General features: G+C 42.7%; 1 protein-coding gene across 6 annotated transcripts in view; it reads right to left on the bottom strand.

Moving 5' to 3' along the window:
• Nucleotides 1–2,354: 2,354 nt before the first annotated feature.
• The window catches only part of LOC117918507 (probable LRR receptor-like serine/threonine-protein kinase At5g10290), a 43,297-nt gene continuing 18,399 nt past the window's right edge, over nucleotides 2,355–27,252 (bottom strand). For all 6 annotated transcript variants that reach the window (XM_034835222.1, XM_034835224.1, XM_034835221.1 and 3 more), the window contains 3 exons: nucleotides 12,329–12,670; nucleotides 4,151–4,545; nucleotides 2,355–2,972 (listed from right to left, as the gene is read on the bottom strand). In XM_034835222.1, coding sequence (XP_034691113.1) covers nucleotides 2,658–2,972; nucleotides 4,151–4,545; nucleotides 12,329–12,670 — 1,052 coding nt within the window. In that variant the 3' untranslated portion in view covers nucleotides 2,355–2,657. The remainder of the gene's footprint in view (nucleotides 2,973–4,150; nucleotides 4,546–12,328; nucleotides 12,671–27,252) is intronic.

Below are 27,252 nucleotides of genomic sequence, written 5' to 3'. Positions count from 1 at the left end.
ACTTTTAAAGATTTTGCTCCTCTCTCTTTCTTCCATTTGACCATCATGCTAATCCATAATTCTTTAGAGGATTTTCTCTTTCCCAGCAAAGATGATATATACATATAGTGTGAACAACCTTCTTGTTTTAAAATTTTGGAGTGACCTGCAATTCTCAAATAATCTAAGTTAATGCTCACTTATATAAGATTATAATCCTGCCTTTGCACCGGTAATCCGCAAGTGTCATGTCAATTTCGATGGAAGCTCAGACAAGCTCAGAGATCCTAGTAATCCTATTTTGATAGTAAACTTTGGGCTCATCTAGCTCAGGCAACCTTGTAATTGGTTGAGGTAGTGATCATGCTGCAGCTTAATTGTATTTATACAATCCAAGAACATATGGCAGTTTGAAAAGAAAGATGAAAAGATTTGACGCGCACATCAGTTTGACAATTTATTATGAAAGTTAGGAAGTCACAGAAAAGGAAATTGTTCAATCCCCTGGAGATTTCTTGCTTTCTGTTTATGTAGATATAACCCCCTGTTTCAGGTAATAATTAAATTAGTAGTTGGAGTAGGATGCTTCAATTTAAGATTGACATATGACAAAGGAGAAATACCGTCGAATTGCAATGATTAGGGTGCATGAAACCTAAATTTAACGCTACTTCTACAACTGCATTGAAATTTCTTGTCACGGGCGCAGAATCCACTGTTCTGACCGCTGCTCCATACCTCATATATGACATAAGCATTCTTAATATGAGAAGCTTCACATACCAATTTAATTCTTGCTACCAGTTCTGCGTTCACATACCTTTTCCAGTATATGTACAAGCAAAGGCTGAGTGCTGATGTGCTATATATCCTCCTGATTTTAGCTTGATAGACATGACTTCAACCCCCTCAAATATAAGGAACCAATTGTGGTTGGAATTTGAGAGTGATCGGTGGATCACGGATATATTGATATTCACTTGGTACATGCAACATCCGTGTAGGACTTGATAATAGAGAAACAAGCCAAGGGGTCTTCACCTATAAATATCTCTCCTGTCCTCCTTGGTCTAAATGGATAGATAACAAACAACCTGCAGCTTCTTGATCAACGAACAAGCTCAAGTGAGAGAAGCAATGTCTATTGAAGCTCTTGCAATGGCGGGTGCTGACTACATGGAATGTGGGATTGACCTCCTAGGATGGGAGACTGGTGGCTCCACACAGCCACCTCCTTATCTTCTAGTTGAGAAAATCCCGGGCACTGAAGCCGGTACGAATTGCAATGATGATAAGCAAAAGGCTAATGAAGAGAGGGCGAAAGCAAAGATGCGGGAATGGGCTAAAGATGTTGCTGCCATGAATAGGTCTCTAATGCAATCAGAATTCAGAAATGAGAGATGTATTCTAATTAAGCCATGTACTCAAAGTTATGTTGTGAATATATTTGATTGATGTGAACAACTCATCCAAACAACCAAAAATAACTTTCAAAAATACACTTCAAATATAAATACTATCAAACACGCGTTAATTCCAGTATTAATTTATATCATATCAAATGCATCAATCATCAGTGGACATGTGGTAGATAAATGGAACTACTGGGTTCTCAGCAGCATAACATAACTGGAGAGAAATTCAAGAAACGCCATAGCCCACTGGAGTCATGGCTCAGATATTACAATAGAAATTCAGACCATTTGGAATCACATCTGAGAAATCTTCCAAATAGAGATAGAAATAGAGAGATTGAGTTCAGACAACTACATCAAGTGTGGCATCAACCTTGAAGAGGTGGCGCATAGAGACCTGCAGAAGATACCACGGTAAGTATCTTCTAGCCGAGCAAAGACCAAGAGATAGGAGCTGAAAGCAATGGTATTAGACAAGGCGATTTTAGAAAAATGGCAGGTGAAGCAGTGGTTGCTTTCAATGTCTCTCAGCTACCAATTTGTGGGGTTGAACAAGAAAACTGCAACAACCTAAGCTACGTCAAAATTCACAGAACAGCGGGTTTAAGTGGGGTACTTGTACAAGAAGATGTGGGTTCTCAACATATAGTTCTAACTCAAAACTGGGCTCAGCTCCCCAGTTTTGACATTTTTGAGCCTGACTCCTGAAGTGCAGTGATTATGATGTAACTACAAAATTCACATTCCATAGGGCCAGAATTTATAACCCATAGATTCACATGAAATGAAATGAAGCCAGGTCATTGAGAATCATAAATAATATTGCTTCTATGTCTAAGTCAAAATAAATCAATTGTGTAATTTCCCAGTTAAGCAATTGTTCATGATAATTTCATTCATGCCTATAGCCTCTCATTACACAATTGAAATAGCATACCGACATATTTTGTAGCAAGCACGGATTCAAAAGGCACTATTCAATATTAACATAGAGAAAAAGCTTCATAATACAAAATACAAGGCCTTGGATTGTTTGAGTATTGCTCAAACACACACAACCACATACACACATGAGAATTCCAAATAAAATTTAGCGAAGGAGAAAAGCTGGAACCAGAAATCCATCCAAAAATATTCAAGGCATGGTTCTTTTTCCTGTAATTTTTTAAATAAAATACAATTGGAAGGAAACGAAGCTAACCTACTGAAAGAAAATTATATGGCTTTGAAGTAAGGGGAGTGAGATTGGATTCATCCATTACCTCATCTTCCACCAGATAATTCAACAGCATCATGGTGATAGAGTGAATCTTCCCCACAGTCAAATCTTCTTTGCAGCCGCTCATACTCCTGTCGACGACTAACTTCCACATGCTGCCATTCTTCCCATCTCTCAGCCAGCTCCTCTCCTTCAAGCATCCGAACCACCTCTGACATTGCTGGACGATGGCCTGGTGATGGTTGTGTACAGAGCAATGCAACTTGGATCATCATCTCCACTTCTTGGATGTCATAGTTCCGATTTAGGTTGCGATCTACAATAACAGCTAGCCTTTTCTCCCTTTCAAGCTTCTTGACCTTCACAAGCAAACATAAAAGTATCAAACTGTAGGGACTAAATATGATGGAAAGCAGGAACCAATTATGCCATTTTGAAACATTGTTCATCAAATAATTATATTTCAATTTCCGCACAATCATATGCACAAGTTTTTCATGTAAAATGCACTCAACCAAATTATTTAAAATTCATGAAAATATTTGAAAAAACTCAGAAAAAAAAAAACAAAAATACACATGTTAAAATTATTTTTTAATTATAATTGACATAGAAAAATATGGAGCAAGATATAACAGTATTAATAATTTATTATTTATCTAATCAAATTAATTTTAATATAATAAACTTAATTTTTTTATATATATTTTAGTATTTTTTTAATAAATTTATATTTTTAATATTTTAAAATAAAAAACATTCAAAATTAAGTAAAATTAAAAAGATAAATATAAAAATTTAAAAATGAAGTGATAGTAATCTTTTAAAATTAATCACATAATAATAATACATTTAATATTAAAACTATAATTTATTTAATTCAAATACATTCAATAATATAAAATAAATGATGATGATGCATATATGAATTTTTAATATTTAATTATCATATAAATCAAATTAAAAAAAATACTTCTTAACAAAATTATAATGATGGTTTTTATATATTTATTAATTAAATAAATAAATTTTAAAATGACATAATTAGAATTTATTTATTTTTTTTTTAATAATAAACTTTAACATATGTATTATGTAGATATAACAAAAGAAAAGATGGCTTAGTGGCAACCAAGCTTGAATCCAAGCCTTTCGGCCTGGATCCGAATCTTGGCAATAACAGGCTAAAAACAATTTATGGAGGGCTTTGTGGTGGGCTGGGCGCACGCGAAAAATTGAAATGGAGGCTTTGTGGCGGGTTGGGGCGAAAAATTGAAATGGAGGGCATGCAAAAACTGGTGCGTTGACTGTAGGCGGCGGTCAGGAAATAATTTCATGAAAAATCGGCAGAAATGGTGAAAAATTCAAGAAAAATAGTCGAAATATCACGAAATTTTAAGAAAATGTCCAAAAAAATCAATGAAAAATTGCCGATCTTTTGGCGGACCGATAATAGTTGCCAATAGCGACATTTTAAACCTTGGGAAGAACTGCACAAAAGACGAACCAAGATTGTAATTTAACAAGGTTATCTTACATGGTCAAGCAGCAAGACATCATCTTCTCCTCCTAAGCGTGAAAATTCAACTGCTGGTTGACCCGTTACAAGTTCCAGCAGCATAATCCCATAACCAAAAACATCTGTCTTCTCTGATGACTTCCCAGTGGAGAAGTACTCAGGTGCTATGTGGCCCATCGTTCCCCGAACTTGAGTTGTCACGCTGGTAATTCTCACGTCCACCAACTTTGCCAAGCCAAAGTCCCCAACAACAGCTTCAAAATCTTCATCCAGTAATACGTTAGCAGCCTTAACATCCCGATGAATAATCTTGGGATTGCAATGTTCATGCAGGTATTCTAGTCCACGTGCTGTGCCTAAAGCCACCCGTTTTCTTGTACCCCAATCTAAAACTGGCTCCCCAGGTTTAACCTCTGCATCAGTGTGAACATTAAAATTAGTCAAAACATTATCTAACTCTATTAAAAATAAATAGAGGAAACTAAAGTCCCTAATGATTATAATATGGCCAAACAAATTGTAGGTACAAGTAACATCAGGGTGCAGAACTCATCAAGTATAATTTCAATAATATTTTTTGCTTTCCAGAATAAGAGTTGCAGCATTAATTGAAATGGTTGATATGGTGCTCGCATAAGGAAAGAATGACCCAGGATCCCTTTTAATGTGCAAATAAGAATATAGCAAAAGCACTAAGCAAAAGGGGGATGAATCCCTAGTACATAGTGAGTATACAAAGGGGCCAAAAGGTGAAAAGACACACATCCAAAAGCCACAACAAGATTCCCACCACATAGAGCACAATCACTCAATGAGGTCTTGCAAGGATGAAAAACCAGCTTGAAAAACATCTTGAAGAAATTGGCAAGACCAGTGATAAAGGTTACAAATAAGGGAATCCTCAAGAGATTGAACTGAGTTTTGCACCCTTTAGAAGAGTTGTTCTCTGAGCCTTTCTTCTCTCCTTGCTCACAAAACTCCCATATTAACACATTAGCAACACTCTTACTGAAGGAGGATCCAAGAGATGCCAAAAAGAGAGAACAGAAGCCATAGCCCCATAGCTTTCCCACAGAATGAGGAGATGGACAGCTCATTCTTCTACAGTTTCACAAATAATAATAATGGCCAAAAACCACCTGATCCTTTTGAGCTGATTCAAAGTTAGAATCCTTCCTTCTGCAACCTCCCATGCAAAGAAACCCACTTTTGTAGAACACAAGGAGCTTTAGAGTTCCTCATGGGGATATTTGCTCCTTCATCCAACTCTCAAAGAATAGAAAGATTTCACTATAAATTTCCTACTTTTACTAACTGTCCAAACCAAATTCTCCTCCTCCTTACAGCACCTTCATAACACTTGAAGCTTCTAAAGTAACTTCTCAATGCTATCCACCTTCTAATCTTGGTAATGTCTTAGGAAACATGGATTCCAACGGACCTAGCAATACGCTACCGCTTAAATATAGACTGGCCCGAGCCTCCTTAAAAGTTGCAAAAGAGAAGGAAGAGGGGAAAGGGTCCTTTAAAGGAGAATCATAATACCAAACATCTCATCAAAACTTGACTCTTCTGTCATTGCTTACCAAAATCTTGTCCTAGCCTTTGAAAAACTCCTCATCCTCTTCTTCTCACCTTTCACAAACCAAAATTGTTGAGAGAGAGAGAGAGAGAAGAAAAACCTTAATTCTCATTCATGTAATTTCTACTTACAATTGAGAGATATATATATATATATACAAGGCTAGGAGTCCTAACTACCATACATGTGACCTATATTAACAAGGAAAGATAATATACTATAAATACATTATATTCAACACTCCCCCTCAAGCTGGAGCATATACGTCATATGCACCAAGCTTGTTACAAATATATTTAATCCTAGGACCTTTGAGAGATTTAGTGAAGATGTCTACTAGTTGATCATTTGAATTAACAAAACTTGTAGCAACACATCCTGATGCGATCTTCTCTCTAATGAAATGACAGTCAACTTCAATATGCTTGGTCCTTTCATGAAAGACTGGATTTGATGCAATATGTAATGCGGCCTGGTTATCACAGATGAGTTTCATCTATTCATCATTTCCAAATCTCAACTCCCGAAGAAGATGTCTCAACCATATGAGTTCACATGTTGCCAAAGCCATAGCTCGATACTCGGCTTCAGCGCTAGATCTGGCCACTACATCTTGTTTCTTACTCTTCCAAGATATTAGATTACCTCCAATAAAAACACAGTACCCTGAAGTGGAACGCCTATCTGTGGGTGAGCCAGCCCAATCTGCATCTGTGTAACCAACAACCTGAGTATGACCTCTGTTCTCGTACAATACACCTTGGCCTGGTGTACTTTTGATATATCGAAGAATGCGGATTACGGCATCCCAATGGCTATCACATGGTGACTGTAGGAATTAACTAACAACACTCACAAGAAAAGAAATGTCTGGATGAGTAATGGTGAGATAGTTCAATTTACCTACGAGCCGTCAATATCCCCCGGGGTCTCCTAAAGGCTCCCCCTGTCCTGGTACAAGTTTGACATTCGGATCCATAGGTGTGTCTACCGGTTTACAGTCTAACATACCGGTTTCTTCCAGGATGTCTAAAGCATACTTCCTTTGGGAAAGGACCACACCAGAACTGGATTGAGCTATCTCAATTCCCAAGAAATACTTGAGTTTCCCCAAGTCTTTGGTCTGAAAGTGGGTAAAAAGATGTTGCTTTAGTTTCTAAATACCATCCTGATCACTGCCTGTAATGACGATGTCGTCCACATAAACAACCAGATAAATACACTGCCCCAAGGAGTTATGATGATAGAAAACTGAATGGTCTGCTGTACTGCGAAGCATGCCAAACTCTTGAACAACAGAACTAAAACGGTCAAACCATGCTCGAGGAGATTGTTTCAAGCCATATAGAGAACGGCGTAACCTGCACACTAAACTAAACTCCCCCTTAGCAACAAAATCAGGAGGTTGCTCCATATAAACTTCCTCGGCAAGATCACCATGAAGGAAGGCATTTTTAATATCTAACTGATAAAGAGGCCAAGAACACATAGCAGCCATGGAGAGAAGCAAGCGGACAAAAGCAATCTTGGCAACAGGGGAGAATGTGTCACCATAATCAGAACCATAAACCTGAGTATAGCCTTTAGCAACTAAGCGGGCCTTAAGGCGATCAACCTGACCATCATGACCAACCTTAACTGCATAGACCCAACGACAACCAACTGTAGATTTACCAGAGGGTAAAACAACAAGATCCCAAGTGTCATTAGAGTGCAGAGCAACCATTTCATCCACCATTGCCTGTCGCCAGCCTGGATGGGAAAGAGCTTCATGGGTGCTCTTTGGAAGAGAAACAGAGGATATAGCAGAAACAAAAGCAGAATAAGGTGAAGATAATCGATGATAACTCAAAAAATTGTAAATAGGATGAGGATTACGAGTAGAGCGAGTACCTTTCCGAACAGCAATGGGTAAGTCATTAGGAGAAGGCAGAGCCGGGGCAGGTGAAGCCGAAGGGATAGGAAGTGAGTCAGCAGTTGCCTCAGCAAAAGGGAGAGGAGCAACGACATGAGGGCGACGATGATAAACCTGAAGTAGTCGAGGAGGCATAGCATCAGGTGGGGAGACAATGGGAATGGGCAAGACTTCAAAAACAGGAAGAGACTCAGAAGTGGTGGAAAAGAATGGTGAGTCCTCAAAGAAGGTGACATCAGCGGAGATAAAGTATCGATGAGTCTCAAGGGAATAACAACGATAACCCTTCTGAAGTCTGGAATATCCCAAGAAGAGGCACTTCATGGCTTTGGCGGAAAGCTTGTCCTGTCCAGGAGTGAGAATATGAACAAAACAAGTACAACCAAAGACACGAGGAGGAAGGAAATAAAGTGGTTGGTCAGGGAAGAGAAGGGAGTGAGGAATCTGATCGTGTAAGACAGAGGAGGGCATACGATTAATCAAACAACAAGCGGTAAGAACAGCGTCCCCCTAAAAACGAAAAGGAACATTACTATGGAGGAGGATAGTACGAGTTGTCTCCACAAGATGTCGATTCTTGCGTTCAGCTACCCCATTTTGTTGAGAAGTATGAGCACAAGAAGACTGATGAAGAATCCCATGATGAGACATAAACGAAGTAAATGGGGCTGAAAAATATTCTCTGACATTGTCACTACGTAACACACGAATAGAAATATTGAACTGGGTTTGGATTTCAGCATAAAATTTCTGGAAAATAGAGAATAACTCAACTCGATTTTTCATTAAAAATAACCAAGTACAGCGAGAATAGTCATCAATGAAAGTGACAAAATACTGAAATCCTAAAGTAGACGCAGTCCAACAAGGACCCCAAACATCAGTGTGGACAAGCTCAAAAGGAGACTTTGCCCGATTATTCAAACGCTTTGGGAACGAGATACGAGTATGTTTCCCAAGCTGACATGACTCACACGGAAGCGACGACAAAGTGGAAAAACGAGGGACCATCTTCTGGAACTTGGAGAGACTAGGGTGGCCCAGACGATTGTGAATGAGGAGAGGAGCATCAGTGGAAATGCAAACTGCAGGAGATGAATCCGAGGTGAGGTGATAGAGACCTTGAGACTCACGTCCTATGCCAATCGTCTTCCCCGTATTCCGATCCTGCAAGGTCACAAATTTATCAGAAAAGGTAATAGAGCAATTAAGAGTACGAGTGATTTTGCTGATGGAAATAAGATTAAAAGGACATTCAGGAGTATAAAGGACAGAAGTGAGAGGTAGAGAAGGCAGAGGAAGGGCCAAACCAATACCTTTAGCCACAGTTTGAGAACCATTAGCTAAGGTAACAGTAGGTAAAGCAGAGGTAGTAGTAATAGAGGAGAAAAGATCTTTATTACCAGATAGGTGATCAAAAGCTCCAGAATCTAGAATCCAGGGTCCAAGAGAAGATGTGTGGGTAAGGTAGGCAGAGGCATTACCAGGCTGGGCAACAAAGGCAATAGAAGCCTGAGATGCGGAAGAGCTTGGAGGCTGAGGCAGCGGAGAATCAGAGGACTGAGCCACATGGGCTGTGCGAGGAGGCCGTCCATGTAACTGATAGCAACGATCGCGAGTGTGGCCAAGTTTATTGCAATAGGTGCAATGAGGACGTTGACCTCTACCTCGGGTACCACTGCGGCCTCCTCGAGAGCTAGTTTGAGAAACTAATACAGAAGAATCTGAAGTACTATCAAATGACAAAGTCTGAGTGGAGGAGATACGGAGGAGGCGAGCAAACACATCATCCAAGGACGAAACTGATGAACTACCAAGAATCTAATTGCGGACAGGCTCAAGATCCGGACGGAGGCCAATAAGAGTAAGAACCATGAAGAACTTGTCAAGCTGTGTTTGTTGAACCCCAACATCAGGAGTAAGAGGCATCACAGTCAAGAACTCCTCCTTAAGAGAGGCAATCTGGCCAATATAAGTAGATAGATCCAAGTCCCGTTGGCTGATATGGACAATAGCAGAAGCCATCTTATAAAGACGCTAGATATCATTCGTGTATAATCCTTTGGCCTGAGTCCAAAATTTAAAACAAGTTTTGTAGGCCCGAAGATGAAGAAGAATCTTAGGATCAACCGATTGCCATAATACACTACATAACTGTGCATCTATCTTCCTCCACTGTACGCGATCAACCTCAGGGATATCTGCCTCCTGTGTAATCAAGTGATCCTCATATCCTTGACCCATAAACCAAAGTTCAACAGAGGCAGACCAGGAAAGATAATTTTCACTGCCAACCAATTTCTCCGAAGTAATCATAGGAGATCCAGATATGACAGAGGAAAAAATGAAAGTTTTAGTAGTCATATCCACTTATCTGGAGAATGAAGTATGTTTGGATCGAAGAGAGCCCTAATACGGCTTCAGATTGCGGCGTGGCACTACCGAAAAAGGGAGACGGCCTCAAATCGTGGCGTGGTACCACCAGAAAAGTAGAAGAACACTTCCCAAGGCACGTGCAGGGATTGGAGTGGAGAAAAGGTAGTCGGAGCTTCGCCGGAAAGACTGTTTGGAGGGCCGACGGAGACAAAAATCCCCAAAAGAGGTACGTGCAGGGCTCGGATGGGAGAACCAGGGAGGTAGAGAGGCTGGTCGGCGTCAGGCGAAGCTGGAGGAGGAGGCGCGTCGCCAGAAAAGGCCTCACGCGCCCTCACGCGCCGGCGCGTGAGATGCAGCCGCCGGCCGGAAAATTGTGCGTGGTCGGCGCATGGATGTTCTTTTGGTGCCGGTGCCTTCACAAAAGTTGGAGATCTCCTCCAGGCGCTCCTTCTGGTATGGTCGGTGTCGGAAAAATACGTCGCCGGAAAGTTCGCCGGTGGTGAGTGGATTCTGACGACGATCCGACTGACCGGAAAGTATTGGGAGATGGGGAAGGTGACCGGAATGAAACACGGTCACCGAAAGGTTTCCCGGAGTTGATGACACAGGAAACAGGAAAGAATTAGGTTTTCTTCCTTGGCTCTGATACCATGTTGAGAGAGAGAGAGAGAGAAGAAAAACCTTAATTCTCATTCATGTAATTTCTACTTACAATTGAGAGATATATATATATACAAGGCTAGGAGTCCTAACTACCATACATGTGACCTATATTAACAAGGAAAGATAATATACTATAAATACATTATATTCAACAAAAATCATACCCGTTCTTCCTAAATTGAGAGCACCATCTTTCTAGCACTCCCCCAAATTATCCCACTATGACCCTTCACCAAAGGATTTCCCTCTCCTAAATATATTTCTTGCATTATTTTTCAATAAAGCTTAATTGAAAGTGGACAGCACAACACTAAAGTAAGCCCCTCCACATTAGGGACCTTCCTCACTGGAATTAATTCACCATTGTTCAAATTAACTTCCAATCCAAAGAAGCCTAAAACCATAGCAGAGTCCAACTCATATAGTCAACTAATCCAAATAAGGTTGACAGAAAAGTAATGTGAGGTCATCAAATAGGAGGTGGGAAACCTCCCTTTCCTCCCCACCTCCTACCTGGAAGCCTGAAATGAAGCCTCCTTCCCTCAATTCTTTCAGGAGAAAACTGAGGGTCTCCATCACCAAAACAAAACAGATAAGGGGATAGGGGTCCCTCTGTCTCAAACACCTCGTACTCTGAAAAATGCAAGAAGGCAAACCATTTACGAAAACAGAAGAACTTGTTAAGATGCAAGCCCAAATCCAATATATCCACTTCTGCACAAACAACATTTTACACAACACTGCCAAAACAAAAGCTCCAATTTACATGATCATGGACCTTTTTGATGTCTAACTTACAAGTAACAATCAAATCCCTCTATACAACTCCATCTTGAATCAATAACCTTATCGGCAACAAGAGTCGTGTCAAAGATGTGTTGCCAGTTACCCTTCCACAAAATCATTCTGGATCCAACACCACATTCCCTATCACTTTTTTCAACCTGTTTGCCAAGGAATTTAGCTAAAATCTTATACGAAGTCCCAGCAGTGCTACCAGCATTTGTCAAGGAGCTTTGTCCCTACCTATTTCCACTTTTTTCCAGAAATGTCCAACAAGATAAAGACAAATGCCCTCTCCAATGAAGCTACCACTAAACCACTGCATCGTAAACTGATACTAAAAAACTAAAGCAGAGGCTGTAGAGCTTCGATTAGGAACAAATAGAAAATTGTTTATTAGAAAATTAGACAGGAATAATAATATTTTCATGATAGACTTAAAAATAATCTCCAGAAAACAAGTAACTTACCCAAGTATTTCCCCACAAACCTCAACAAAGGATGAGGCAAAAATGGGAGTAGAAACTCTGAGAAATGTTTCATGAAAGAAAACTATCTTGATACTCGAGCTACCTTGCTTGACTCAAATTTTTAATAACCACTAGGATACTGATGAAGACTAACCTAGATTTACCTCGGAGTGTTGGATCCCTGCCTGTATGCGAAAACCCCTTCATTATATAAGAACTACCCAACTAAGCACATAAAATCCATATTCCTATACATGACCAAAATAGTAAAGCTAATCCAAACATATTTAGATACATATATCAGGTAAATAAAACTAAGAATCAAAAGAATAAACCTAAACTAAATGATGCCACAGGACGTAATTCAGAAGTGAAATTTCACAAAATGCGATTTAGAGAATTAATACCCCGAAGGCGAGACGCCACACTTAGGTTCTGCATAAAGGGATACACCAAAATCCGTTCTGTTGGTGTTGTGCAAAATCCAATCAGCCGTAATAGATTCCTGTGAACAGCTACACTTATCATCTCCACCTCACGCTGGAAAGCTGCATCTCCACCAGGACTTTCATAATCTGTTAATCGTTTCACAGCAACCTTGGTGTTATCTGTAAGCACTCCCTTATAAACTTTCCCAAAGCCTCCCTTTCCAAGAACATTTTTCTCACTAAAATTTTCTGTAGCTGCTAGTAACTCCCTCCATGCAAATCTTGTCAATTGGCCAAATTCAATTCTTCTGTCAACTTCACCTGAAAACAGACAAAAAGATGTCCAGAAAGCAATTTTCCAAGGGAATCAAATTTCGCATCAAAACCTTAAAATTCATCCAAGTATTTAAAAAGGATAAAAGAATAGAACAGATTACTAAGCCCAAGCACTAAAAAAAATCAAGAAAACAATATAAATTATAAGAAACTAGAACAGATAATTTGAAGATGATATATAACAGATAAAATTAAACAAAATAGCCCAAAATATTTATAAATCAATTTTAAAGTTAATTGCATTTCTTTGAAGCTGTCACTTTCTTTTCAATACAGAACTATGGCCTGATCTGTAAATCTCTTCAAAATTTCTGCACTTGTAGGCATCCCAAAATACCATCTAATTGAAAGAAAGTGTTTGAAAATCCAACAAAAACTTGAAGAAGCATTGTAGCCACTGTGAACAGGTCCCATTTCTAGGGTTCTAGAAAAGGTGGCAGGTGACACACCCAACCTTCAGCCTTTTTTTTGATAAGTAAAGCAATTGTATTAAAAGCGCCAAAAAAAATTCCTAAATTATACACAATGTATACAAGACCAAAAAAAAGGGATAGACAAGAAAACAACACCCTCGCTTTACTTAAAGTCCAACCAATCTATGAAGTCAAAAAGGGACAAAGAACTAGACCCTAAATGTACCCTAACCCACTCCAAAAACATGCATATAAAGGAGCGTAAAATAGCATGGTATATTAGTTAAGAGTCTTCAAAGGTTCTTCGGTTTCTCTCCTTCCATAAGGTCCAAAATAAGCACAACGGAGCTGCTTTCTAGACCTTCTTTCTTTTCCTCCCAACAAAGGCACCCCGCCAACTAATGAGGGCATCCTTGATTGAGGAAGGCATTACCCATTATACATCAAAAATAGAAAAAATAAGGTGCCACAACATGATTGCCTTAGGACAATGAAGGAGAATATGGTTTGTTGACTCCTCTTCACCCTTACACAAATAACATTTGTTTGGAAGACTCCAACCTCTCTTTTTTAGTTGACCCTGAGTTAGAATTTTTTCCCAAACTGCTTCCCAAGCAAAGAAACCGACTCTCATTAGCACCCAAGGATTCCACTACATGCTTGTGGGGAAACCTTTCTAGTAACAATCTACTAAGGAGGAGGATAAAGATTTAACTCAAAAAGTCTCCCTTTGACAACCGCCAAACCATAACATCCTCTACTCCTCCTTTGATCACTTGCCCTTGCAACCTTCCAAGCAACCCTTCCACCTCACCTAATTCTCAATCATTTATTTATCTTGTGAACATAGGATTCCAACAACCCACTTCCCCAACCTACTCCCACATCTGATCTACCCAGACTTCTTTATTAGTGGTTATTGAATACAACTCTGGAAATGTCACAGCTAAGAGTTCCTCCCCACACCACCTATCTTTCCAAAACCTCACTCTTTTGCCATTTTCCACCCTAAATCCAATCTTGCTATTAAACCCCTCCCACCCACACCGAATTGCCTTCCAAAGGCCCGCCTCATAATAGCCTTTCGTTGAAGTTGTAGAACACCAACCCCCCTTTTCCTTCCCATACTTCCCTACAACCACCTGTTTCCAAAAGGAATCATTCTCATAAGCAAATCACCAACACCACTTCCCAAGAAGGACCTTATTTAGAAAAGATAACACGCCCAAACACCCTTCCTTTTTATCCAAGCAAACAATTGACCAGCTTACAAGATGAGGCCTTCTTTTAAGCTCTCCTCCCTCCCAAAGAAAGTCCCATTGGATCTTCTCCAATCTAAGACTCACCCTATGAAGGATCACAAATAAAGACATAAAATATATTGGCAAGCTAAATAAAGTCAATCTCCATCCTTTTAACAAGTACTACCTCTTCCACAAAGCAAGTTTTTTTGAAATCTTTCCTCCATTACATCCCAAGATTGAACAAATTTGAAAAAAACTCCTAGGGGGGGGCCTAAATAAGCAAAAGGGAGAGAGTCCACTTTGCACCCCACCATCCTAGCCAAATCCTCTGTATTAGAGACCTCCTCCTACTAGGATTAACTCACTTTTATCCAAATTAATTTTTAAGCCAGAAATCATCTCGAACCACATGAACAACCAACTCAAAGCCTCTAAATGCTCCTTATTTGAGTCACTGAAAATCAAAGTATCGTTGGAAAAAAGGAGATGGGACACCACCCTACCCACTAGCTGAGAAGCCCTAAATAAAGCCTCCTTTCATAGCCTTCTTCAAAATACAAGAGAGCGCCTCCATTGCCAAAATGAAAAGAAAAGGGCAAAGGGGATCTCCCTATCTCAAACCTCTAGAACTTACAAAGAAACCAGTAGGAGTTTCGTTAATCAGAACCGAAAAACGAGCAAAGGGAATGCACCACCTCATCCACCTAACCCACTTAGCCCTAAAGCCCATTTTTTCCATGAATGCTAATAAGAACTCCTAGTTCACATGGTCATAGGCCTTTTCAATCCATTTTGCAGATGACCCCCTCTTTTCAGCTCTTTAGCCTTGAATCTAAAGTCTCATTTGTTATGAGGATTGCATCCAAGATTTGCTTACCCTCCACAAAAGCATGTTAGGAGTTTGAAACTACTCTCACAACCACTCTTTTTAACTTGTTAGTCAAAACTTTGGCAAAAGCCTTAAAGAGGCTCCCCACCAAACTAATAGGGTGAAAATCCCTCAAATCCTCTGCACCCCCTTTCTCATGAATGAGCACAATAAAAATGTCATTTAGGTTTCTCTCAAAAGGCCAGAATGATGAAAATCAGCAAAGAAACCCATCACTTCAATCCTTACAATGTGACAACAAAATTGCCAAAAGGCTAAGGAGAACCCGTCTAGACCTAGAGCCTTATCCCCACACAAACTGGAAAGAATTGCAAAGACCTCTTCCTCCAAAAAAAATTTTCCAAGGCTCTTGCTTCTTCACTTTCCATAACCAAGAAGGGCAACCCATTGATGCTTGGCCTCTAATCATCAGTTTCTGAAAAAACTCTTTGGAAACCGTTAACCACCTCCTCCTTTACCTCATCTTCCCTTATCAACCTTCCTCCATTCACTTTGATAGCAACCAAAAAATTTCTTCTTCTCCAGGCATTAATCATCTTGTGAAAAAATTGAGAGTTTTTATCACCTTCTTTCAGCCACAGTTGCCTTGATTTCTGCCTCCACAAAGTCTCTTCCATGCTTGCCCACTTACTAAAATCCTCCACAACCCTTCTTCTAGCCTCCAACTCTTCAAGGGAAAGACCCAAATCTCTTTCTTTGGTGTCCCAGTAACCAATCTAAGAGCCTCTTTGTTGGAGGAAACATTTCCAATCACCTCTTTGTTCCATGTTTTGAGATCCTGCTTCATCGCCTTTAGCTTGCAGGCGAAGATGTGGCTAAACGAGCCACTGAAAGTGTAACTCGTCCACCACCTCTTAACGAGATCCTTGAACCCTTTCTCTCTTAGCCACATGTTCTCAAACGAAAGGGAGTTTTACCAATTCTAATCCTACATCCATCTATAAGAATAGGAGCATGATCGGAAGTAGGCTTGAGTAACAACTTCTGAAAAAGACCATTAAAGTGGTTCTTCCTTGCTAAAGGCAAATCCCTCGTATGGAACTCTTCAATGATCTCCAAGAAACGTCTCATTGCTGAGAATATTCTTGAGCTATTTCTTCTTTTTCTAGGAAATCCAACCACATTAAAATCACCACCAATGCACCTTGGATCTCTCCATAACCCCCTGGTGTCCCAAAGTTCTGCTCACAACACCTCCCTATCAGCTTTGCTAACCGGCCCATACACACTAGAGAACACCCAAATAAAATTATCATCACAATTCTTAAACCAGCAAGAGAGACAATGCACACTAATTTCCATCTCTGAAAGCTCCGAAACTTTGTTATCCCAAAAAACCAAAAAACCACCAGATTAACCTCTCGAATCCACAGTTTCCCAATTCAACAATCTGCCTACACCCAACTTTCTTACTACACCCAACTTTCTTACTAACATTTCCGACATATACTGAACCTTAGTGTCACAAGCTTATCCAAATGAGCCTCCCCATGGCCTTATATAGAGCTAGGAAGCTCCTGGAGACTCCTAGAGTGGGAAGAGTGTGGAAGGTTCTAGAGAAGCCTGGAGGGATCCACACAATTCTACACCATGGTGGAAGGCACGAGAGGAGTCCGGGGCTTTCTAGAGAAGTCTAGAAGACTCTTGTATATACTTGTATATAGGCTTGTAACTAGAATGGTGTAGGACATTCTAGAATAGTCTTGAGTTGTAAGAAACCCTCCAAGGTTCCAGAGAGTTCCAATGGTGCCTATAAATAGATGAGGGCCTCATTTGGCCAAGGCACCAAGCAAGTGAGCATCCAAAACACTTGTAAAGGCTTTCTTGAGTTAATAGAGCTTCCATTCTTTAAGGAGTTGCCTACCAAGCTTCTTAAGCTTTTGAGTCGCGAGTGTCTTAGCCTAGCAAGCTAAGCATTGGGGAGAAGGCTGACTTAGCAAGATCAAGGGTCTTGGCTTGTCTAAGTGCCGCACGAGCTTAGTGAACGACTAAGTCCGTGACAAGTGGTATCAGAGCACGGTTAAGAGGTGGGCATATCAAAGGAAGCATGTCGGGCTCTAACGTGGAGGAGACTAGCGAGCAAACCCGTGGACGGGAGATGGAGCATACCGCACGGGGCCGAGGCAGGAAGGATAAGTCTCGTGACGCCTTAGCCAACATGGAGGCAAGGCTAGCCAAGGTGGAGCTAGCCATGGCAGACACCCGGGAAGGGGTGGACTTGATTGAGCAAGGCATGGAGAAGGGCTTAGAGGATCTAAGGCATCAGATCCAAGACCTTCGTGAGGGCATGCTAGGTTCGTAAGTTCAGCCGGTGTCACACGAGGAATTCATGTCCTTCCAAGACAAGGTCATGACCATGTTCGCTAGTGTGGAGTCAAGGATGGAGGCCTTGGCTGCACGCATGGATGCCCGAGACCAAGAGATTCGTCAAGAGCTGGCCATCTACAAGACTGCGGTGTCAGCACGAGTCATGGCCACTCATGAGGCACCAAGGGTGGAGGTGCCCAAGCCACACACATTCAGTGGCAAGAGGGATGCGAAGGAGCTAGATAACTTCCTGTGGCACATGGAGCGTTACTTTGAGGCAATCACATTGACGGATGAAGCCACTAAGGTACGCACCGCGACCCTCTACCTCACTGATAATGCTACTCTATGGTGGCGTCGACGGTTTGCCGACATAGAGAGAGGCACGTGCACCATAGACACATGGGATGCCTTTAAGAGAGAGATCAAGAGGCAATTCTATCCCGAAGACGTGGCTTACCTAGCAAGGAAGAGTCTAAAGCGTCTCAAGCACACGGGCTCGATCCGTGAGTATGTCAAGGAGTTCTCTACGCTTATGCTTGAGATACCTAACATGGCTGAGGAGGAGCTACTGTTTAACTTCATGGACAACTTACAAAGTTGGGCCGAGCAAGAGTTAAGGAGGCGTGGTGTCCAAGATCTAGCCACGGCCATGGCAGTAGCGGAGTCCTTGGTGGATTATAGAAGGGGAGACTCCTCCAAGCCTAAGCCACCACCAAAGGGTAACCAGGCCAAAGGTGGGGGAGACAAGAGGTCGCAAGGCCAAACTTCTAAGGAAGGGTCAAGCAAGGGCCCTAGTGGCAAGGATGGCAAAGGCAAGGACAAGCGGAAGGAGTTCACGCCTAGGACCAATTGCTTTTTGTGCGATGGTCCGCACTGGGCACGGGACTACCCTAAGAGAAAGGCTTTAAATGCTATGATTGAGGAGAAGGAACAGGAAGGCGATGCTAAGGTGGGATCGTTTCAGCTCCTAAATGCCCTTAAGGCCAAGCCGCTGCCTAAGACGCGTCAAAGCAAAGGGCTGATGTATGTGGAAGCCCTTGTCAATGGGAAGGCCACCAAGGCCCTGGTGGACACAGGTGCCACTCACAACTTTGTCTCGAAGGATGAGGCAAGAAGGTTGGAGCTCCAAGCATCCAAGGAAGGAGGATGGCTCAAGGCAATCAATTCAGCTGCCAAGCCATCACATGGAGTAGCTCGCGAGGTGACTATGCATATCGGCTCGTGGGAAGGAAGGGTTGACTTCACAGTGGCACCCATGGACGACTTCAAGATGGTGCTAGGAATGGACTTCCTACAGAAGGTGAAGGCTGTGCCACTGCCTTTCCTACGCTCAATGGCTATCCTAGAGGAGGAGAAGCCATGCATGGTCCCTACGGTCACTGAAGGAACGCTCAAGACCCCTATGCTATCCGCTATGCAAGTAAAGAAGGGGTTAAAGAGGGAAGAGGTGACCTACCTCGCGACCCTGAAAGAAGAAAAGGGTGATGGGTCGGGAGAACCCATGCCTAAGGAAATCGAGGGAGTCCTTGATGAGTTCAAGGACGTGATGCCGCCCGAGTTGCCTAAGAGACTTCCTCCTAGGAGAGAGGAAGATCACAAGATAGAGTTGGAGCCGGGAGCCAAGCCCCCTGCTATGGGGCCATATAGGATGGCACCACCCGAGTTGGAGGAACTAAGGAGACAACTCAAGGAGTTGCTAGATGCGGGGTTCATCCAACCATCCAAGGCTCCTTATGGCGCGCCGGTCCTGTTTCAAAAGAAACACGATGGATCCCTACGGATGTGTATCGACTACCGGGCACTCAACAAGGTGACGGTGAAGAACAAGTATCCCATCCCGCTCATTGCTGACTTGTTCGATCAACTTGGAAGGGCAAGGTACTTCACAAAGCTGGACTTAAGGTCGGGCTACTACCAAGTCAGGATTGCGGAGGGAGATGAGCCGAAGACGACATGTGTGACCAGGTACGGCTCATATGAGTTCTTAGTGATGCCTTTCGGACTCACCAATGCCCCAGCAACGTTCTGCACCCTCATGAACAAGATCTTCCACCCATACTTAGACAAGTTTGTGGTGGTATACTTGGATGACATAGTCATCTATAGTAACACTATGAGGGAGCACGTAGAGCACTTAAGGAAGGTCTTTAAGATCCTGAGGCAGAACGAGCTGTACGTGAAGAAGGAGAAATGCTCATTTGCTAAGGAAGAGGTGAGCTTCCTAGGGCATCGCATCAAGGATGGCAAGCTGATGATGGATAACAGCAAGGTAAAAGCCATCCAGGAATGGGATCCACCAACCAAGGTACCTCAACTCCGATCTTTCCTTGGTTTAGTTAATTACTACCGGCGGTTCATAAAGGGTTATTCAGCAAGGGCCGCACCTCTCACTGATCTTCTTAAGAAGAATAAGGCATGGGAGTGGGATGAAAGGTGCCAACAAGCCTTTGAGGATCTGAAGAAGGCTGTGACTGAAGAGCCAGTGTTGGCACTACCCGACTACACCAAGGTTTTTGAGATACACACAGATGCCTCAGACTTTGCTATTGGGGGAGTCCTTATGCAAGAGAGGCACCCAATCGCATTTGAGAGTCGCAAGCTAAACGACACGGAGAGGCGTTACACGGTGCAGGAGAAGGAGATGACTGCCATCGTCCACTGCTTGCGCACTTGGAGGCATTACCTTCTGGGGTCTCACTTCATAGTGAAGACCGACAATGTTGCCACTAGCTACTTCCAAACACAGAAGAAGCTAAGTCCCAAGCAAGCTAGGTGGCAAGACTTCCTGGCCGAGTTCGACTATACGCTGGAGTATAAGCCAGGAAGTGCTAATCATGTGGCCGATGCCCTAAGCCGCAAAGCCGAGCTAGCGTCTATCACGAGTCAGCCCCATGGAGACATAATGGATCTTCTAAGGGAGGGGTTGCAACATGATCCAGTGGCTAAGAGCCTCATCACCCTGGCTCATGAAGGAAAGACCAAGCGGTTTTGGGTGGAGGACGGCTTACTCTACACCAAGGGGAGACGACTCTACGTGCCTAAGTGGGGGAACCTAAGGCGAAACCTGATCAAGGAGTGCCATGACACCAAGTGGGCTGGGCACCCTGGGCAACGACGCACAAGGGCACTACTTGAGTCGGCTTACTATTGGCCTCAGATACGGGACGAGGTTGAGGCCTATGTGAGGACTTGTCTTGTGTGCCAACAAGACAAGGTGGAGCAACGACAGCCTAGAGGCCTGTTGGAGCCACTACCCATAGCGGAGCGCCCATGGGACAGCGTCACCATGGACTTCATCATCGGGCTGCCCAAGTCGGAGGACAGTGGGTCGATCATAGTAGTGGTGGACAGGTTCTCTAAGTATGCAACTTTCATAGCAGCCCCGACTGACTGCACGGCGGAAGAAACAGCGAGGCTATTCCTTAAGCACGTAGTCAAGTATTGGGGGTTGCCTAAGTTTATCATCAGTGATCGCGACCCGCGCTTCACTGGGAAGTTTTGGACGGAGCTCTTCAAGCTTATGGGTTCGGAGCTTCACTTCTCCACAAGCTTTCACCCACAGACGGATGGGCAGACCGAGAGGGTGAACGCGTTATTGGAGCTATACTTGAGGCACTTCGTGAGTGCCAACCAGAAGGATTGGGCTAAGTTGCTAGATATAGCCCAGTTCTCATACAACCTGCAAAGGAGTGAAGCAACCAACAAGAGTCCGTTCGAGCTAGCCACAGGACAACAACCATTAACTCCTCACACCCTAACGATTGGCTATACGGGGAGAAGTCCAGCGGCTTTCAAGTTCGCAAAAGGGTGGCATGAGCAAGCTGACATAGCACGCTCATACTTGGACAAGGCCGCTAAGAAAATGAAGAAGTGGGCTGACAAGAAGCGACGGCACACGGAGTACAAGGTCGGAGACATGGTGCTTGTCAAGCTCCTTTCTCAACAATTCAAGTCCCTAAGGCCGGTACATAAAGGCCTTGTGAGGAGATATGAAGGACCCTTCCCTATACTTGGGAAGGTTGGCAAGGTGTCCTATAGAGTCGAGCTACCACCAAGGTTGAAGATTCATCCTGTCTTCCACGCAAGCTACTTGAAGCCCTATCACGGAGACACGGATGATCCAAGCCGAGGGTTGTCTAAGAGGGCACCTACAGCAGTCGTGACCTCCTATGATAAGGAGGTAGAACACGTCCTCGCGGATCGGGTCATCAGGAGACGAGGAGTACCTCCTGCTACGGAATACTTGGTGAAATGGAAGGGACTACCAGAAAGCGAGGCTAGCTGGGAGCCAGCAGGGGCACTATGGCAGTTCCAGGAGCAGATCGAGCGGTTCCGGGCAGAAGGCGCGACGAGGACGTCTGCGGCATAGGTGGGGGAGAGTGTCACAAGCTTATCCAAATGAGCCTCCCCATGGCCTTATATAGAGCTAGGAAGCTTCTGGAGACTCCTAGAGTGGGAAAAGTGTGGAAGGTTCTAGATAAGCCTGGAGGGATCCACACAATTCTACACCATAGTGGAAGGCACGAGAGGAGTCCGGGGCTTTCTAGAGAAGTCTAGAAGACTCTTGTATATACTTGTATATAGGCTTGTAACTAGAATGGTGTAGGACATTCTAGAATAGTCTTGAGTTGTAAGAAACCCTTCAAGGTTCCAGAGAGTTCCAATGGTGCCTATAAATAGATGAGGGCCTTATTTGGCCAAGGCACCAAGCAAGTGAGCATCCAAAACACTTGTAAAGGCTTTCTTGAGTTAATAGAGCTTCCATTCTTTAAGGAGTTGCCTACCAAGCTTCTTAAGCTTTTGAGTCGCGAGTGTCTTAGCCTAGCAAGCTAAGCATTGGGGAGAAGGCTGACTTAGCAAGATCAAGGGTCTTGGCTTGTCTAAGTGCCGCACGAGCTTAGTGAACGACTAAGTCCGTGACATTAGTCTCCTATAGACAAACCAAGTATGCCCTTTGAGATCTGATGAGAGCTTTCACAATTTTTTTCTCATCCACATCATTTAAACCCCTTACATTTCAAGAAAGGATTATAATATTCATCAACAAAGTTAGCAAAATTCCTAGAAGAACTACTCATTTTTCCTATCCCTGAAGATGAATCATAATTGATAGAACACTAAGGTTTGTGTAATTCTCTCTCAAATTTGGATGTTGAGGTTGAAACTTGTTTTTTTTTCCAAGATGAAGGCTTCTACCCTTCTTCCTAGACTCCAATCTCCGAAGCAAAGCCAAAATTTCACTGTCAAAACCTTCAATCAGCATTCCCACAAACCTACTAAAGGCTAACAATTTACCAAACAAGCCCTTAGTAGGACCCCTCAATCAAATCCCTAGTTTTGGTGTTGTAACTGATCCCTTCATTGAGATCCTCTTTCTCTATTACTAGCCCAAAGGCTCAAAGGCTCAGGCTCCATTATAACTCCTCCCAAAAGGGCTCTACTCTTATCCTCCCATCGAACCAATGGCCCCAAAGCTTCCTCTAATTGGAACGAGGCAAGCGATAGAGGAGTAAAGGAAAAGAGAAGAGAGATTATCCCACCTAAGAGAAGTAGAGGAAAGAAATGACGGACCTAGAAAACGCGAGGCTTCCTCCACTAACACTTCATCTATGACAACTAGGCATGGGAGAACCACAACCAGAAATCTCTTCTCAAACAACAAGCAAACGTCATCCTCATCCTCAACACAGTTGAGAGAAAGCATGTTAATCTACAAAAAAAGAGTCTTTCTCCTTTTGCGAGCCAAAACGAGCCCTAGAGGAGCCAAGGTCATTTCTGAATTTAAAGCCCACTCATTTGCTAGGCCATCCCAAACATCCATCATTTTTCACCCAACCCCCTCCATCAAGGCCTAGAGCATCATAGGTCTTCAAAGAAAGGAGAAATCCTTTCTGAGGCTTAACTCGCTCATCCAACTCGACATTGTTAGCAAGTCGACCCAAGCCTGCTCTCCCAAAAGTTGACACAACACCAACATCTCTCTGTACTGGCTCAGAGAAATTAGGCTACTTCATATTGACAGAACTCCCACCCCCTTGGGAAACGACACATCCATCCACTTTTTCCAAAGAACAAGCCTCTCATCCTACTCTCACCAACACGTGTGATGCAACACCCACTTCATCTCCTACATTCTATTTATGTTCTACTTTGCATTGCACCACCACCGACACCCTAAGAGAAAGTTCCCACCAAAGAGAAATGGAAAACACAAATCGCCCACCACACACTATAAGCTACTCAGGAAATACGGACCTCTAGTTTTCACCAAGACCCTCGCCCACTGTAAGTTGTGACAATTAGCAGTGTCTTCATCCACTGCTACAAATTCACCAGAGGCATGCATCCCTAAATTCCTTGAAAAAGCCTTTGTCCCACAAAAAAATGGTAAACCCAAAATTTTTACCCAAGTTTCATTCACATGCACTTCTTCTTTTGAGCATCCTACCTTAAGAGATCATTCAAAGAGCCAAAGCTTTTTCCTTTTTACCAGTCATGCCCTTCTCTAAAAATTCTCTCCACCTCTAAGTGAACCTCAAATTCAAACAGGATGAGAGGACCACTTAAAAACGTGAGATTTAGCTCCCCTTTCACATGCCAATAAGACTTGGCTCACAATCTTAAGGAAGGAAGAGAAGGGATCTCCTCATGGCCCCATTTACCCACTAAGCAGTGCCATTTTGCTAAGCGCATCGACCCCCCCTCCCCCCTCCCACCACTTGAATCCTTGCAACCTCAGCTACACCCCTTTTGCCATATATAACTACATTTGCAAAATAAGACCCTTCAACAAAACCTCTTCCTAAAACTCCCTAAATTAGGGTAGCATCCTCGAAAGCTACAAAGAGACTGTCTGTGGATCTTACACCAAGGTTTCTAAGCTTAGTAGCAAGCAACGACCATCCCCCTACCAAACTCTACCTTTGGGGAACACGAGAGAAAAACACCTACCCTCCGCTGAACGAACAAGGCAAAAAAGGAAGTTGCTTGTTGAATTCCTCTTAAGCTCTAATAAGAAGCTTTTATCACCTTCATGGTTCAAAGTATCAATCGAGTCCAATACAACTCAGCTGAGTAGTATCCACCTTGAAACCTACCGCAACAAGACCGATATTAGACACATTATAATGCACAAACTCGGCACATAATCAATAAGACTCGGATGACTCCTCTAAGTTTTCGCGCTAACTCGGTTAGATTACCAAAAAAAATTCAAACATTCTCTTTTTCTTTCCAACCACAATAAAATATCACAACATGTGGGATTAGTCGAGTTGCGCGTAAGCTGGTCCGGACATCCACGGTTATAAAAAAAAAAAAATATATATATATATATATATATATAGAGAGAGAGAGAGAGAGAGAGAGAGATTCCCCTTTCAAAAGCAAACACCCATGATTCTGAAATTGGAACTTTTAACCCATCAATGAGAAGATCAAAGAAGACAAAGAAGAAAAAACCCAACCCATGACCCATTTGGAAATAAGAGGAGAAACCACCGAAGGATGAGAGCATGATTTAGGATTTACTCACCTGATTTTCCTGAAAATTTGAGCATTATCGGAGAGTGGAGCTTTGGCGTCGGCGGTGGTGACTCATCAAGTGAACTAAATCTTTCACCAGTGACGTCAACAATGCAACCCCCTCATAGTCAAATTGCTCCACTTCCAGTGTTGGGTCTTGCATAGTTGCCAAATTGCAATTGCAAGTGGTGTCGTCTATTGTGGGTCTTGACAGCAATGGTAGTGTGCGTGGGTGGGAGATTGGGAGCTCAAATTGGTAAAGTAAAAAATGCATTTTAAATGGATTTACATGGATGGCATGAGATATGATTTAATGGTAACATATTATGAGAATTGAGTCCCTAAAGTAAAATGATATGGATAGTATAAGATGCAATTTAATGATAAATTAAATGTATTTATATGGCAAAGATAGGTTTAAATTCCCAATTCTTAGTATTATCTTTTTTTTTTTGATAAATATCATGAATATATTAAAGGGCAAAGGCCACCAAGCATACAGGACATATACAATCTGCCTCAAAACGAGAGCACAAAAAAACAAGCACCCTTACCCTCCCTTAAGTGGCCGCTAGCCACTCCAAAAAACCTAAGAGTGAAGAGGACTCATCTCCAATATACACCCTATCCCAACTCCACAAGGTACAAACAAAAGAATTTTTGAGTTTCTGTATATTTAACACCCCTCCCTTGAAAGCTAACCTATTCCTTTCCTTCCATACCGTCCAAAAAATACACAACGAGATAGAATTCCAAATTTTTTTCCTCTTTTTCCCCACAAAGGGGCCCCTCCAACTGAATAACGCCTCCTTCACCAACTCTGGGAACACCCACTGAACCCCCACAAGGGCAAAAATAATTTCTCATAAGGCCCTTGCCACTATACAATGCAAAAGAATGTGATTTACACTCTCCTCTTCACAACCACACAAAAAACATCGGTTAGGGAACTACCAGCCCCGTTTTTTAAGCCTATCCAGGGTGAGAATCTTCCCCCACGCGGCTTCCTAAGCAAAAAACGCCACTTTGGTTGGGACCTTGTCCACCCAAACGCCTCTATACGGAAAGTCGCAAGCATTGATAACAACCAGCCCGTTGTAGGCATCCTTCACCCCGTACCTCCCATGCCCCCCCCCCCCCCCCCCCCCCCCCCCCCCCCCCCTTTCCAAAGCACCACGTCCTCTTCTGAAGATAGCTTGAAGTCCCTGAGCATAATAAGCAATCCTCTAATCAAGTCCAGCTCCCAATCATTAAAGTCTCTATGGAATCTAAGATTCCAACCTCCTAAACCACTGCTATGATCCCACATCTCATTAACCGTTGCATTCCTGTTGACCGCCATCTCATGAAGCTGGGGAAAAGAATGGGACAGCCTCTCATTCCCACACCACTGATCAGACCAGAATTTTACTCTAGTCCCTTTCCCTACCTTAAACTTTGTATTCTCCCAACACCACTTAGCTTCCTTCATAATCTCCTTCCAAACCCCCACTCCATAATTACCCCGGGCTTCTTTGGTTCTCCACCCAAACTCTTCCTGACCATATTTCACCCCAATCATTAACCTCCAGAGATTATCCTTTTCAACGACAAATCTCCAAACCCATTTACCCAACAAAAGCTTTGTTTAGGGAGTCAATCTTCCGAATGCCAAGGCCACCCTTCTCCCTTCGAGTGCACACCACCTCCCAATTAATTAAATGGACCTTCCTCTCCAAGCTGCCCCCTCCCCAAAGAAAGTCTCTTTGTAGTTTTTCGAGCCTCTTTACAACACTTTTCAGCATTCGAAAAATGGACATATTGTAAATAGGAAGGCTGGCCATAGTACACTTGATTAAGGTGATACGCCCTCCCTTTGAAATATATTGTCTTTTCCACTGGGTTAATCTCTTTCTCATTCTCTCTTCCACCCCATCCCAAATGGAGGCAGCTTTGTGATGAGCTCCAAGGGGCAGCCCTAAGTAAACAGTGGGCAACAATCCCACTTTACAGCCAAGTTCCACAGCTAGCTCCTCAATGTCTTCCACCTCACCAACTGGAATCAGGACACTTTTATCAAGATTAATTCTAAGACCGGAAGCCGCCTCAAACCAAGCCAAAATCCACTTTAGAGCGGACAATTGCTCTTTGCTAGCTTCACAAAAGATGATCGTGTCATCAGCAAAGAGCAGGTGGGAAACTATCATC

The sequence above is a fragment of the Vitis riparia genome, chromosome 7 (assembly GCF_004353265.1).
Source record: "Vitis riparia cultivar Riparia Gloire de Montpellier isolate 1030 chromosome 7, EGFV_Vit.rip_1.0, whole genome shotgun sequence".
NCBI lineage: Eukaryota > Viridiplantae > Streptophyta > Magnoliopsida > Vitales > Vitaceae > Vitis > Vitis riparia.
This window is presented reverse-complemented; position numbering and strand designations above follow the sequence as displayed.